This window comes from Podarcis raffonei, chromosome 15 (assembly GCF_027172205.1).
Source record: "Podarcis raffonei isolate rPodRaf1 chromosome 15, rPodRaf1.pri, whole genome shotgun sequence".
Lineage (NCBI taxonomy): Eukaryota > Metazoa > Chordata > Lepidosauria > Squamata > Lacertidae > Podarcis > Podarcis raffonei.
The window spans coordinates 14,766,887-14,783,203 of record NC_070616.1 but is presented as its reverse complement, the minus strand read 5'-3'; the positions used below and the strand labels follow the sequence as shown (position 1 = coordinate 14,783,203).

Sequence of the window (16,317 nt, the reverse complement as noted above, 5' to 3'; positions counted from 1 at the left end):
TATAAGCTTCTATCATGCTGCCTCATACAGTACTTGTCTTTTCTGTATGCTAAAAAGTCCTAAACGCTGCAACCTTTCCTCCTAGGGGAATCTCTTTTTCCTTTATGTTAAAGGGCTTTAAGGGGGCTTTAAATCTGTAGTATGAATGTGACCCAAGACATTCCCTCTCTTGAAATCTGGAGGCCCCACCTGGTTTCACTTCACCGTTTTCCCAACGGGACTTTCTGAACGCTGCTCCTCTCACGTATCATATTTGGGAAATGAGAGAGCCAGGACCTGAGTCATGACGGCTGCTCCTGGGTTTCGAATTTCTTCACTAGAGCGCTGGTTTGCAAACATTGCGCCTGTCACTCTTCCGTAACGGCTGATTTGCTGTTGCTTAAGAGCGATGGCAGAGAGACAGGCGCTGGGACAGAGAGAGGGACGTTCTGGTTCACCTCCCTGAACTCCATGAGGATTCATGAGGACTAGCTGCAGTTAGAACAAACATCCCCCACGTGGCCGTGTGTGTTCCTCACCAGCTGTGGTTCTGTGACATGTGGGGACTGAGGGAGGGAGGAAACTATGGGAGGTGGAGACCCAAATGGGCAGGTCTGCAGAAAGCAACCCGGTGAAAGATGTCTGCGGAAAAAGCGTGCCTGGAAGGGAAAGCATGTTTGTGTGTAGGCCTGTTCATTTGTGGACACTGGACAAGCCGTCTCTCTACACATCTGTAAGCTTTTGTGTGAAAGGGTACGGAATCGTTGTACAGCTCAGCTTCTGATTACGGAGGACCACAGACACTTCACTCATTGACGATTACCTGGGAATAACTGTACAGGTGTCGGTTCAACTAGTGTATACAAAGGCGCACATATTGTACACTTGTTAAAGATATCATGTGGACACACCTTGTGTGTTTGGCTTTGTCTAGAGAGTAATTTCCCTTATTGGTAAAGAAGCCTAGGAGAAAGAGGGCAGGAAAACCCCAGAAGTCATCAGCGAGCTTAAATGATCTCAGGGTATCACAGCATGGCAATCCATTGCGACCGCAGAACTCTGGGTCACTGAACAAACAATTAGGGCACCCTTTACATGCTCAAGTGGGATGCGGGTGGTGCTGTGGGTTAAACCACAGAGCCTAGGACTTGCTGATCAGGTCGGTGGTTCGAATCTCCGCAACGGGGTGAGCTCCCATTGCTTGGTTCCTGCTCCTGCCAACCTAGCAGTTCGAAAGGACATCAGAGTGCAAGTAGATAAATAGGTACCGCTCCGGCGGGAAGGTAAACGGTGTTTCTGTGTGCTGCTCTGGTTCGCCAGAAGCAGCTTAGTCATGCTGGCCACATGACCCGGAAGCTGTACGCCGGCTCCCTCGGCCAATAAAGCAAGATGAGCGCCGCAACCCCAGAGTCGGTCATGACTGGAGCTAATGGTCAGGGGTCCCTTTACCTTTACCTTACATGCTCAAGTAGCAATTTTTGTCATTTACTAGAAAAGGGCTATTTGGGAAAGCAAGTTCAAGACATTCTTACTGAGGAGGAGCAATAACATTCTGCCCAAGTGGGGTAACTGAGAAACCCTCCATGCTCTGGCAAATCGTTGGGGAGATAAAAAGGCTTTCAAGTTGGTTTGAAACCGCTTATCAAAGAGGAAGTAGGGGAATGGTTTACAATTTTATGACTGTCAGCTGGTCTGAACACATTGGATATGATGCTTGGTCTTGCTCACTGACCACAGCAATAAAGATTTGAATTGATTTGGGTATTATCCTGTTTGTTTGTTTCTGTTTGTGAATCACTTCCTGTGAAACATCCTGGAGCACCTCAACAATGAAAAACTCTCAAAAATAAAACATATATAAAACAATTTTATGTATAAAGGCAATTAAAACATTTTCATACACACACGCACACACAAAAACATATATCAGATTAAGACAATTCCATATAAGAGAACAATTTCAAATTGAATATGAGTTCAGACTGGGATAAAGAATCCCCACTGAAAAGATTTGTTGGAAGAGGAATGTCTTGAATAGACCCCAGAAAGACAATAAGAACTTGTCTGAAACGTAACTGCATGGCACTCCAGAGGGCAGGTGCTACCACACTAAAAGCTCTGTCCCAATATTGTATGTATGCAGCTGACCTCCTGGTGGGCCCACCTGCTATTTGGGGTGGGTGGGTGTAGTTACCAAGGATCAACACATCTGCTGGCATTTGGGGACTCTCTTTGGGGGAGTGGCCATGTGGGCTATAAGGTGAGCCCTCCCCTACTTCTGAAAGTCACTGCTAGGGATGGGGGAGAAATTTGAGCCCACTCACATTCGACGACGAACTTAGCAAATCTGTGTTTTGTGAAATAACTTGCAACCCGAAATGCAAGCCATCCTTTGAAATCCTAGGGATATGAGAGATTTCTCCCTGCTGTACATAATGTTATAGGCTTAGTGGGGGAGGGGGTCAATCTGGATGACCCTTCAAAAGCTATGTCTTGGGGATTGCCCTGGAACTCTAATGGGGAGGGCAGATCAGTTGGGATGTTAATGCTACGAGTTCCTCCATCCTATGCTCAGGTTGTATATATGTGTAAACAAAACTATATAATCCGAAAGATACTGCAGTCTCTGCTGACCCTTTTCCCAAGGAAACTGAACCTGGATAGGTGCTAGAACCTAGTCTCTTGCTGCTCAGAGATTGGGGAACATGCAACACTGGTGTCAGAAGTGGGCTTCCTGGAGGAGGAAGTATGAGCCCTTCCATCCCATGCTCAGGATGTATATATGTGTAAATAAAGCCGTATAATCCTAAAGACACCACAGTCTCCACCTACCTTCATTCCACAGAAACCAAAGTCTGAGTAAGTGCTGGAACCCCTAGATTCTCTTGCTGCTCAGAGATTGGGTGGTGTGTTACAATATCCATCACGTTCCCAGCTCTTACCTAATTTCTAAACATTATTATTATTATTATTATTATTATTATTATTATTATTATTATTATTAATTTCACCATTATTATTATTTCAGCCAGCCTGGTGCAGTGGTTACAATGCTGGACTAGGACTTGGGAGAGACTAGGGTTCAAATCCCCCACTTGGCTATGAAGCTCACTTGGTGGCCTTGGGCCTCTCAGCTTAACCCACCTCACAGGGCTGTTGGGGGAATTAAACGAGGAGGGTGAGAACCATGCACGCCACCTTGAGCTCCTTGGAGAACAAAGTGGGATATAAATGCAATATATCAGTCACAAAATAAAAATAATCAAAGAGGTATCTGGGGTGGGAGTTACTCTCTGTGACAGCTGCTGCAGGAATTCCTGAGCGTGCACAGACATTCAGAATCCCTCTTTCCAGGATTCACTGTTGCAAGGTAGGATGAGTTGGGAAGCAGGAGCTCAGCCATGCAGGTCTTTTGGTTGCACTCACGTCCTCGCTGGGCCTCCTTAGCCAAAGCTGCCTCCTTCCCTTCCCTCCAGGACGGGCTGTTGATTCCAGGCACACATTCCGCACACCTGCTCTTGATCCCCTGTGGCTTTCTCCGCCTCCCCTGGCGACCTGCCTGGCTCTGCCTTCCCCTCTCAAGGAGCTTGCTCTGCAGCTCCACTCCATGCCCAGGGAGAGACCCCTGCCAGCCGCCCCGTCCCTCCCGTCCCCTCCCTCCCTCCGCCATCTCCTGGGATCCTTCGCTCGCTGGAGGCCGCAGAGAGCTCCGCAGGTGAGTGGACCTCCCCCCATTTCCCCACTCCAGCCATGTCCTGGCCCAGCTTGGCATTTCAGGGGCTCAGCAAACAGGGGGTTAACCTTCAGTCTGTCTGAAGCACCCCAGATTGCCTTGGCAAAGGAAGAAGAGGTTTCTGGGCATCAGTGCCATGGGCCCAGCTGTTGTGGGTTGGGTCAAATGCTGCCTGAGATAGGCTGGGATCCCACCAGAGAGAGACTGGCACCCCACAGGGGTGTTTCCACATGCTCATATAGATTCATAGAGTTGGAAGGGACCCTGAGGATCATCTAGTCCAACCCCCTGCAATGCAGGAATATGCAGCTGCCCCTTATGGGGACTGAACCTGCAACCTTGGCATTACCACCACCATGCTCGAACCAACTGAGCTATGCAGCTGATAGAATGCCCAGTATCATTTCTTCCCAGATCAGCCTTTGTGTGTTCAGGTAGTCTTTGTTTGTTCTGAGAACTACCAAGCCAGATCCTTGGGTCCATCTAGCTCAGTACTGTCTACACTGACTGGCAGCTGCTCCTTGGGGTTACAGGCGCAGGGGTGTCTCCAGAGAGGGTCTTCCAGCCCTGTCTGAAGATGCCAGGGATTGAACCTGTGACCTTCTGCCTGCAAAGGAGGTGCTCAACAACCGATCTAAGATTCCAGTTCCAAACCAAGGGCTGCTTTATAGAGGATTGTAGAAATCTGCCATATACTTCAACAGACCCTTAGTCTATCTAACTCAGTACTGTCTGCACTGACTGGCAGCAGCTCTCCAAGGTTTTAGACAGTGAATCTTTTCCCCAGCCCTATTTTGAGACGTCACTGAGGATTGAACCTGGGACCTTCTGCATGCAAAGCAGATATTCTGCTGCTCAGCTACATTTCTTGATCTATGGAGATTCCAACTCAAATCCCACTTTTGTTTTCCTGAGACAGCATCCTTGATTTGCTGCTGGCTCTTAGGCCTGGCGCTGTCCTGGTTAACTTAGCCTTGGTCAGGTGGAAGTGACGGCAGTGACCCGGCCTTACACATTAATCTCCTTTCCTGACCTTTGACCTCTACAGTTTGTCTTTTTGTGGGACAGTTCCACTTTTGGTGACATTTCCTGTTGACAATCTTCCTGGCTGCTAAGATAAGCTGTTCAGATCTGTGTTTGCAAGACCTGAGCTGCGTTGCAAACCACTTTGCCTGGATCGATTCAGCTCACGCTCGACAAGTGCTGCAGAACTTTCGAAAACATATTGAGTTGTGGAAAGGGCCTGTTCTAAGGCCTTGGGAACTCCGCAAACAGACGGAAATGAATAACTAGCTCAGCTCTATGGTTTTGCAAGCAGAACTGACGGCATGGGCCTTCTCAGAACGGTGTCACCATTACTGGTGTATGATGACTACTAGCTGCTAACTTGTTCTCAGAGCCAAAACTAAACCGCCCAAGCAGGGAAGTATCAGCAGGCTTGCATGAACCTCCAGTTTTGCAAAAGTATGACAAATATTTAGAAAATAAACCCCTAAGGGAGAGGGAACCTCCCCAAACAGCCCACAAAGACGTAAGAAGAGCTTGCTGGAACAGGCCAATGGCCCATCTAGTCCAGCACCCTGTTCTCACAGGGGCCAATCAGATGCCCCAATGGGAAACCCACAAGCAGGATTCCAGCACAAGAGCACCCTCCCCTTCTATGGTTTCCAGCAACTGGGATTCAGAAGCATTGCTGCATCCAACTGTGAAGGCAGAGCACAGCCATCGTGGCTAATAGCCCTTGATAACCTCATGCCCAATGGGATGCGGGTGGCGTTGTGGGTTAAACCACAGAGCCTAGGACTTGCCGATCAGAAGGTCGGCAGTTCGAATCCCTGCGACAGGGTGAGCTCCTGTTGCTCGGTCCCTGCTCCTGCCAACCTCGCAGTTCGAAAGCACGTCAAAGTGCAAGTAGATAAATAGGTACCACTCTGGCGGGAAGGTAAACGGTGTTTCTGTGCACTGCTCTGGTTCACCTGAAGCGGCTTAGTCATGCTGGCCACATGACCTGGAAGCTGTACGCCGGCTCCCTTGGCCAATAAAGCAAGATGAGCGCCGCAACCCCAGAGTCGGCCACGACTGGTCCTAATGGTCAGGGGTCCCTTTACCTTTACCTAACCTGATGCCCTGCAAGCATCCCGGAGAAAATGGCCACTGTGAGAAGAGCATGCTGCACTGGATGAGCCACTGGCCTGATCCAGCAGACTCTCCTTATGCTCTTAGTTTCATCGCCTGCATGCCATAAGCATGGAAGGCAATGCTGGGCAGAGATCTCTGGAAGCCAACAAGCTGTACAGATCCCTTGCTGGCCCTTGTCCAGCCTTTCATGACAAAGAACTTTTCATTCTCGGCCCCTGCCCTTCACATTCCTTTGCCAGAGTACGTTCCTAGATAGGTATGCCTTGAATACCTGGGAATTCGCCTCCTCAAAAGGAACAGCCACACATTTGCTCTTGCAAATAAATCTCCCCAACAGAGTGTCGCGCACTTAATGCACCCCGCGTGAGCCACACACTGTTTTCGCCAGGCGTCTGAATGCATTACCTTTATTTTATCTTCATCATCTATTCAACGTACACCCCTCCCTTCCTCCCTAAGGAGCCGCGGGCAGGAAACTGATCAACAACAACATCGTTTGGAAACATCATGCAAACAGCTTTAAACAATTGCATTCACTCAGCTGGTAGTTTCAGTGTTGTCTGGGACAGCATCTTTCTGCCAGCCAAGGCCTGGGTAAAACACATTTTTTAAAAAAAAAATCCTCCTGAAAGTCAATAATGAGGGAGGCAGATGCACCTCACGAGGGAAGGCATTCCAGAACCAGGGAGCCACCACTGAAAATGCCCTGTCATGGGTCAACATCAACCAGGCAGCCCAAAGAGGGTGGGTGGGGATATTGGGCAGCCCGCACCCCAATGTTATCTACTTGGTCTATGTCACTCCATGAAAATGTGAAGAATTAGAGCATGAGAGTGTTGGTCTAGGACTGTGGAGACCCAGATTCAAAACCCGCAAGCAGGACCTGAGCACAAGCACCACCTCCCCTTGTAGCAGTTCCCAGCAGCTGATGTCCAAAACATTACTGCCTCTAGCTGTGGATCCATGCTAGCCTTCTCCTATGAGAATACGGGGGGGGGGGTGTCTTTCCAGTACTCCGCTTGTGAGCTTAACAATGTGCTCAACCTTATTAGGGTGGTCGCTTGATTAAAGAGATCTTATCCGATTCACCGCGTCGCTTTTGGGGCTGTGATCCTAAAGATGTTTACAAGGGAAGGAGTGGATGGCAGCAGGTTGCCTTGAGTGGAGCCACCCTCCACGTTCCCTGGCTTCTATTTCCACAGACCTCTGAGATGATGGCTTGCTGGCTGCTGCTGCTGCTGCTGTTGTGCGGTGTGTCTGGTAACATTCACTGCCCAGACCGGTTTGGTGCTTTCAGTGGCAGGGGCGTGGCCCTGCTGCTTGTGGACCTCACACCTTCCAAGGAGGACAAGACGATGTCTGGAGCAGACTGCATGGAAATGGGAGGGCCATTGACCTAGATAGCTTGCTCTCATAACACTGGCTGGCAGCAGCAATGTCTCTCTGTGGTTTTAGGCAGGGAGTCTATTCCCCAGCTCTACCTGGAGATGCCAGCAGGGATTAGACCCAGGACCTCTTGCATGCAGAGCAGATGCTCTACCGGCCAGAACTACAGCCTTTCCTCTATAAACAGCCCAAGGCTCCAGTCCTCATTGTTCTGACTAAAGGTTTAACTCAGGAAGCTGCCTTTTGCCAAGTGAAACCACTGGTTCATCTGGCTCAATATTCTCTATACTGACTGGCAGCAGCTCTCCAAGGTCTTAGGGAGTCTTTTCTCAGTTCTGCTCTGAGATGCCAGCAGGGATTGGGCGCTTTGCATACAAAGGAGACGCTGTGTCCCACCCTGCTTGGTAATCCAATTGCTCCTGCTTTTCCTGATTGAACCTGGGAGCTTTTGCAAGCGAAGCTGATGCTTTGTCACAGAGCACCAGTCCTTCCCAATCAGGAATGTAGAAAGCAGCTGCCTTAGAATGAGTCAGTCCAACTTTCCACCTAGTTCAGTATTGCTCACACTGACTGCCAACATGCAAAACAGGAGCTCAGTTACGGAGCTGCAGTCCTCCGCCTTTCCATCATCTCCTACATGATTCTTTTTGACCTGGAGATCAATTCTGGGACTTTCCTTACTGAAAGCAAATCTTCTGTCCCTGAGCTACACACCTGGCACCTGGCAGAAGCTTTCCTGTGGATTAGAGCCCACTTTTACCTAAGGCAGGGAACACGTTTCTCTATTGTCAGGTGTGTATCTCTCTCTATGCACAAATGGGTGATAAGGAAACAAAATGGCAAAGGTTGGCATTAAATGGCAATGGCATGAAACAGGTACAGTCCGTGGCAAGTCGACCAGAGCCGAAACATGAGCAAAAAGACCATTTGAAGCAGTGGTAATTAGTGACAACAGAAATCATGTTTACGTGGTGGAAAATAGAGCCAGAGCTGAAATGATTGCAAAATGAACCTGATGGACCTTCACAACCCACAATTTACTTAGCACTGCTGAGTAAATCAGCCCCTGGAGTGGGATAGGAAACTGTTGTCTTGATTCAGACCTGAATGTATCAGATCAAACTATTCAAGAAGTTAACCTAAGAACATAAGAAGATACCACTGGATCAAGCCAATCTAATCCAGCATCCTGTTCTTGCAGTGGCCAGCCATATGCCCCAACAAGAAACCTGCACGCAGGATTTGAGCACAAGAGCTCTCTCTCCCATCTTGCCGTTTCCAGGAACTCATATCCAGAAGCATTACTGCCTCCGACCATGTAAGCAGAGCATAGCCATCATGGATATGAGTCACTGATAGCCTTATCTGCATTGAATTTGTCCAATCCTCTTTTACAGCCATCCAAGTTGGTGGCCATTGCTGCCTCCTGTGGAAGTGATTCCATCGTTTAACTATTTGCGGTGTGAAGGACTTTCTTTTCTCTGGCCTGAATCTTCCAGCATTCAGCTTCATGGCATGTTCATGAGTTCATTATGAAAGAGGGAGAAAAAACTTTTCTCTATCCTGCAATGCAGAAGGTTGGATTAGATGGCATTTTGGGTCCCTTTGAGTCACTTTCCCCATGCCATGCTTAATTTATTAAGTGTCTATCCTGCCAACTCTCACTCACTTTCCCCCTGAACTACGGTGCCCCAAACATAGCAAAATCTTTCCTCCTATGGGAGTGGCTCCATCTCTGGATCATTCCGGATGCCCTTTTCTGAACTTCCCCCAGCTCTGCAACACCTTTTCTATTCAACAGCATCCGGCCAGCCTCTTTCACCCATCCCATCTTATCCCTGGCTGGTTTCCCCAAGCGATACAGGAACAGGGAAACTCAGCCCTCTCGTCCCAGATGTGCCGCAACGATCCCAGCCTATATGATGCAGAGGAATCCCGGGAAACAGGTTTGAGCCTCTGGGTCCTCTCAGCCAGGATGGAGCCAGGAAACTCCACCCACTGCTGCAGCCTATAATCTTCCCAAATTTCCCCACCTGCCTCACACTCCCAAGTCTTCCCGCTCACCACTCGGCTGCAGGTGCGCAGCAGGGGAGACCAAAGTTCCAGAAGCCATGGCCTCCATGGGAATCCAAGTCCTGGGCATCTCCCTTTCCATCATCGGCTGGCTGGGCTCGCTTGTGTGCTGCATTCTCCCCATGTGGAAAGTGGCCATCTCCCAGGAAGACAACATCCTGCTCTCCAAGCGCATCTGGGAGGGCCTGTGGATGAACTGCGTGATGCAGAGCACTGGGCAGATGCAGTGCACGCAGTATGAGGCCATCCTGGGCCTGCCGCAGGACATCCAGGCTGGCCGGGCCCTGGTGGTCATCGCCATTGTGCTGGCGGTGGTGGGCACCTGCTTCGCCATCCTGGGCGGCAAGTGCACCAACTGCGTGGAGGAGGAAGTCCCCAAGACCCGGGTCATCATCGCGGCTGGTGTCTTCTTCATCCTCTCGGGATTCCTGCTTCTCATCCCCCTCTGCTGGACCACCCATGCCATCATCCAGGACTTCCACAACCCCATGCTCGCCTACAACCAGAGGCGGGATTTCGGGCCCTCCTTGTTCATCGGCTGGGCCTCCAGCAGCCTCCTGATCATCGGCGGGGCCTTGCTGTGCTGCAACTGCCCTCCGAAAAGTGAGAAGCCGTATTCAGCAAAGTACATGGCGGCGCGGTCAGTGCCTGCCAGTAACTACGTCTAAGACCATCCCCTTCTCTTGAGGGACCTTTCCACCATGAAGGCGACTGAGTAGGTTTTACTGCGGATGGAGAGGGACCTCCTTCGCTGCCCGAGTCTCTCTCCCACCCCCCACACTTTGTGTCTTGACTCTGGAAGCAGCCTTTGTTTGCTGTGCCCACCAAATCCTAAAAGGGGAACGCGGCTAGGTTGACCACCAAAGCAGGCCAGGAACTGGCTTCCGTCACACTGCCTTTGAGCTGCAGAAGCAGAGGGAGCTTCCAAACCACCCGGCGGATGTTAGATTTCTAAGCTGGACTGAAGCTTTTGAGGGAAGCTTCCTTGTGACTTTGAGACTCAAGAGCCACAAAGGGATGGGACTAACAGCCCCAGGATGGCGGGGGTTAAGGGTTTGTGTGTGTCTCTGTGTTCCAGGAGCATTTCTGGGTTTGCCTAGGATTGGAAGATGCATCTCGCTACCTGGCTTGGAGTGGCAGGGGGAAGCCAGTGAGAGTTTGGGTGCTAAGACTCTGCATTGTGGTGTTGTGGTTAGAGTGACAGGTTAGGAACTGGGAGAGACCAGGGTTCAAATCCCCCCTTGGGCACGAAGCTCACAGGGTGCAACCTTGGGGACCATTCGCTGCCAGAAATGTTGTATCTGGGGCTAGGGACCTCCAGAGACTCTTCAGGATGCTCCAGGTCAATTTCTGAACCTCTTTCCCTCTGGTTAGTGGCTCTAGCCCATTATTCAGTCAGTATATTTTTGGGGAAGTGGGTGTTTTGACCTATGCTGGCCTTCTTAGTGTGGCACCCTTCCATCGGTGCCGCCAGCCAGCAGAGCTGTGTGCTCCCACCAGCTACAGTAACATCCAACTATCTTGTTTTCCATGGCCCAAGCGATGCTCTGAGGCTGATCTCTCTTTTGACAGCCAGGCTTTTCATATTCTGCCTCTGCCTGAATCAGGGATGCCCTAGTAGGAAGAGGGGGAGAGAGGGGGGAGAGAGACAGAGAGATAGAGAATCTCAAGTTAGGCATTCTGGTGTTTGTGCGTGTGTGTGTTTCAGTATTTTATTTTTGCATTTTCAAATTGCCTTTTATTTGATTGTAAATTCCATCCAGCAGCCTAGAAATGCTTTGAATAAATAACAAAAAAGAAGCATACCTTTCTGTCCTCTCCATTCCACATACTCCTTTCATGCAATTTCTTTACATCATTTCGGTGCTGAGGGGGAAATGAGTCACTTTCTCATTAACGGTTGCAAGATCTTCTGTCATCCTCTTGGGGCTGTGACGTTTAGCCTGCTAAGGGAGCCAGCTGTGGTGTAGTGGTTAGAGTGTCAGACTAGGACCTGGGAAAGACCAGGGTTCAAATTCCCCACCACCCCTGAAACTCACTCTTAGCCTCATCTAACTTGCAAGGTTGTTGTGAGGATTAAATGAGGACGAAGAGAACCATGTAAGTCACTCTGAGCTCCTTGGAGAAAATAGGTGGGATATAAATGCCACAAATAAATATTAAATAAATTATGGGGGCTCTTGTGCCCCTTTTTCAGGGATTGTATTCGATCACTGACCCTTATATATTTCTCTTCAGTTGTTTTTTGCTAAATCATTAACAACCTTGAAGGCCCCTGAGGTAGAATGGGGTGGAGGGTGGGGGAAATGAATAAACACTGGCTTGTGTCTAAGTGCAGGGAGAAATTTGGTTTGGTTTGCATTTCAAGTTGAGCCTGATTTGCTCTCCCAAAACATTTTGCAAATCAAAAAAGCCATCCTTTGAAATCTGCAGCTTCTGAATTTTGCACAACCAAATAATGTGTACATGAGGGGAAAGGGCACGTTAAAAAATGCCAACATTCATGTAAACAATATTAAAATGCATTATATTGCAGGGGTTGGACTAGATGACCCTTGAGGTTCCTTCCAACTCTACAAATCTATTATTCCTCAATCATTTTGTAGCTACTTCCCCCACCTCCACGATACCCTTTCTGTTAGGTGAGGCAACAAGAACAGCAGGTAAATATTCCTAATGGGACTGAACCACCTTTCCGGCTGCTTAGCGGGCGGGCGGGCAGGGAGGCGGGCGAGTCTTTTAGTAACCTGATTGCTCTGCCACCTTTGTGTTGGCACATTGCTAATTCCAAGGAAGAGGAAGAAGACACTATATACCATACTGGGGCGCGTGTGTGTGCCAGGGGTGGGGATAGAACTGGTTTTGAGAGGTAAAGAGCTGATATAGGTCTCTTGAGCAAGAAGAGGGGAAGTTTTGAGTTTGCAAACAGCCCAGAGGAACATCGGAAGCTGCCTTGTATGGAATCAGGTCATGGGCTCATCTAGCTCGGCACTGTCTAAAGTGATGGGCAGGATTTCAGACTGCAGCCTCCTGTGGAAATGAGTTCCATGGTTTAACTATCTGTGGTGTGAAGAAGGACTTTATTTACTTTGTCCTGAATCTTCCAGCATTCAGATTAATGGCATGTTCTTGAGTTCTAACATTATGAGAGAGAGAGAGAACACATTCCAGTCAAGCCCCATCAGCGGACCAGATGAGAAATTTAAGCAAAGCAAATGCTCAAAAGGAAATGTTTTCTCTCTGACTTTCTCCTCCCCTTCTCTCTCTTTTTGATGAGCTTAACATTCACAGCAGAAAACCTGATCAGTCATGGTCTGCAGATGCCGGTCTTATACTGGTTGGGATGTCTTGCTTCAGCATTATAGTGGGGGCCACAGATAGATCTGAAGTCCATGTTTCTATAAAATATAAGCTATTTGGAGCTGTGTGGAGGGGAGGCCGGGCAAGTCTCTAGTTGGGATGCATCAATATTAGTCTGTCTCCATCCTTCTCACATAAACAGTTCCATACTATCTGCAGGGCCCTGCGGCCTTCTGAAGACTCCCAGCAGACAGCAGAGAAAATGGCGAGAGCCACAGTTTAGCACATGGGTAGGCAAACTGAGGCCTGGGGGCCGGATCCGGCCCAATCACCTTCTAAATCCGGCCCGTGGGCGGTCCGGGAATCAGCGTGTTTTTACAGGAGTAGAATGTGTCCTTTTCTTTAAAATGCATCTCTGGGTTATTTGTGGGGCATAGGAATCCGTTCATTATTTTTTTTCTCAAAATATAATCTGGCCCCCCACAAGGTCTGAGGGACAGTGGACCGGCCCCCTGCTGAAAAAGTTTGCTGACCCCTGGTCTAGCAACATCATTCTGGAGCAACGGCAGGTTCTTTCCTCACACCTACAGCTTCTTTCTTAGGTGGAGATGTTTTTGAACACCAGATGTTTTTGAACACTGTTCCCACGCAAGGGCTGAAGCAGGCAGGCCGTCCCTTGCCTCAGGCCGCCTCATGGCTTCACATCGGCTGCCATCTTGGGTGGGAGGGCAAACAGAGAGAGGGTGCGGAAGGAGGCACTCCTCCCTCATGGCCAGCACCACAGAAGGAGACTCTTGCTCAAGAGGTGGCAATGCAACGCAGACTCCATGGGAGCGCTTGGGCCTCCTCCTCTCTGAGCCGGAAGCCGAGACTGGTCTCCTAGGGCTGGCGGCAGCTGAGCTACAACCCCCTGAACTACACCCCCTTGCACCCGCTCCCTGCCAGGTGCGGCGGCCAGAAAAACAGGCTGTGGGCCTCCTCAAAGGCGGCTGCATTTGGGGTGGAGGTGTTTGCTGAGATCTATTTGATAACTCAGCAAATGATTGCTCCATCTTCCCACCTGGCAAATTTGAACCTGTATACGAAAATGGAGCGGGATTTGAGAAGTAAATAACTTAATATTCATTTCTCAGCAGCAGCCTGGGGCTGTGTTGCCGAATCCTGGAAAACCTTTAATAATTTGGATTGCTGGCGCTCTAGGGTTTGGCAAATTGCCCTTCTTGATAATGTATCTCATAAGCTAAAAGTATCTAAGGGGCAGAGCTCAAATGACCATATACCTATGGTCTGTGTGTGTGTGTGTGTGTGTGTGTGTGTATGTATGCAATGCTTTTTTTTCTTTAAAAATGTTTAAGGGTACTCTCATTTTGACTCAAGAAAATCACCATTTTATAGTTCAAATTGGGGAAAATAAATACAGTAAATGTATTCACAAAATGTTTAGGGGCATGTGTACCCCTGTGTACCCCTAGAAAAAAAGCTCTGTAGGTAGGTAGGTGTGTGCATGTAAACAGCCAGAGCTGTTTAGCTTCTCTGAATAAAGGGTCAACTTCACTGAAACCGGGTGTTTTATGGCTGACCTACTCCTGACTCTGGCTCCTGACAATATACAGTGGAACCTCAGTTTTCAAGCATCTTGGAAGTCAAATGTTTCGGCTTTTGAATGCCAAAAACCTAGAAGTAATTGCTTTGGTTTTCGAATGCTTTTCTGAAGCTGAACGTGCCACATGGCTTCCGTATTGAGTTTTCTGGACGGAAATGCTTCCAGAAATGCACGCTTCAGGTTTCGAACATTTTGGAAGTTGAACGGTCTTCTGGAACGGATTACGTTCGAAAACCGAGGTTCCACTGTATTCAGAATCCCCTCAGTCCTGACCCTTGAAAAGTTTGGGAAGCTTTATCTGGCATTCTCCCAACCCCAAGGCTCCTGCTTCCAACTAACCGCCCTCTCTGTGTTTCCCCAGCAGGGGGGAGCACGATGGCGGTCCTGGCCTTGCAGATGGGAGGCCTGGTGCTGTCGGTCCTGGGCTTCCTGGGCGCCATCTTGGCCTGTGCCATGCCCATGTGGAAAGTGACGGCCTTCATTGGCTCCAACATCATCGTGGCCCAGGTCTTCTGGGAAGGGCTGTGGATGAACTGCGTCTACGAGAGCACCGGCCAGATGCAGTGCAAGGTTTACGACTCCCTGCTGGACCTCCCCGCTGACCTTCAGGCAGCCCGCGCCCTGGTGGTGGTCTCCATCGCCATCTCCGCCCTGGCCCTGCTCGTGGCTATCACCGGAGCTGAGTGCACCCGCTGCGTGGAGGACCCGGAGGCCAAGGGGAGAGTCTCAGCAGTGGCCGGTGGGGGGTTCATCCTGGCCGGGCTGACTCTGCTTGTCCCCATCTCCTGGTCCGCCAGCGCCATCGTCAGCAATTTCTACAACCCCCTGGTGCCTGAGGCCTTGAAGCGAGAGCTGGGCATCTCGCTGTATGTGGGTTGGGCAGCCAGTGCCCTCCTGGTCTTCGGAGGGGCCATGCTGTGCTGCCACTTCCCACAGAAGGGGAGCACCAAACCTTACCCAGTGAGATACTGGGCCGGGGGGAGGCACTCCACCCCGGGCAGCTATGCCCGGAAAGACTATGTTTGACTGCTATGTGGGGGCGCACCTCTCGCTTCAGGAGGGGAAAGGTTTCTCACTTCTATAGGATTTGTGCAGGGGGAGAGCAAAGAAGCTGCATGTTGCTTCTTGCAAGTCACTCCTTGCCAGAGTATAAACTCAGGGGGCGTTTGGTACTAAAGGGACACCCATCCCTGGCATGACCCATGATCAGGGAATGGTGGGAGTTGTAGTCAGTCCAGCAAGATCTGGAAGGCCACCGGTTCTCCAGCCATATCAACCTTCGGCAGATCGAATCACATACCCTCCCAAGTGTCCCTGTTTTCCAGGGTCAGTCCCAAATTACAGAAGCAGTCCCAGTTTCTGTTTTGATCCCACAATGTCACGATTTCCCTTTTTCCTCCCCTCCACGTCTTGGAAAACAATTAAAAGTGGCGTGTGTGTAGTAGCTGCAAAAATGGAGTCCTGTTTATACTGAAAATAAAATTCCTGCACCAACTGAAGGAAATGGTGAAGCTGGTGTATGAAGCCTTGAAGGAAAATATCGCCAATCCACTTAAAATTGCAATGCTTCAGCAGCGAGCCATTTTTCGGAAACGTGTTTATTCCTTGATTGTAAATGGAGCCTTACACTGTCTACTGTAGAGAAGTGAGTCCCACTGTATTCAATGGAGCTTACTCTCAGGTAAATGGGTAAAGACTGTGCAGCTTCACACTGAAATCCTAAGCATTTTTACTCAGATCTAAGTCCCATTGAGTTCAATGGGATTTACTCTCTGGTATGTTCCTGATCATTCTCACACTTACTATTATTATATCATTATCATTATCATCATCATTATCATTATCATCATCATATTAGTATTATATCCTGCCTTTTTCCCTGACAGGAAGGCAGTTTACAGCTTAGTTTTTTTCAAATTCCATTTATCTGCTGAAGGTGTTACACACATTCCCTTCCCTCGCACCTTTTTTTCTTTACAACAGTCCTGTGAGGTAGGTTCAACCGAGAGGTTGTAATTGGCTCAAGGTGACCGATGTAGATGTGAATATGATGTATATGTTTGCAGCAAGATCAAATGCAGGGGAAGCTTCTTGATGTGGAAGT

At 49.3% G+C, this 16,317-nt stretch overlaps 2 protein-coding genes across 3 annotated transcripts; both read left to right on the top strand.

The window, feature by feature from the left end:
• Window positions 1-3,274: 3,274 nt before the first annotated feature.
• LOC128402642 (claudin-4-like) lies at window positions 3,275-15,707 on the top strand. 2 transcript variants are annotated; one of them, XM_053366923.1, is made up of 2 exons: window positions 3,275-3,694; window positions 14,575-15,707. In XM_053366923.1, the coding sequence occupies exon 2, from the start codon at window positions 14,589-14,591 to the stop codon at window positions 15,237-15,239; it is 651 nt and encodes a 216-aa protein (XP_053222898.1). In that variant the 5' UTR covers window positions 3,275-3,694; window positions 14,575-14,588; the 3' UTR covers window positions 15,240-15,707. The 2 variants fall into 2 exon arrangements, with proteins under 2 accessions (XP_053222898.1, XP_053222899.1); XM_053366924.1 differs by having other exon boundaries at window positions 3,623-3,694; window positions 14,578-15,707.
• On the top strand, window positions 9,084-11,110 carry LOC128402643 (claudin-4-like). Its single transcript, XM_053366925.1, has one exon. It carries the CDS (start codon window positions 9,349-9,351, stop codon window positions 9,976-9,978), a length of 630 nt encoding a protein of 209 aa, XP_053222900.1. The 5' UTR covers window positions 9,084-9,348; the 3' UTR covers window positions 9,979-11,110.
• Window positions 15,708-16,317: the final 610 nt, after the last annotated feature.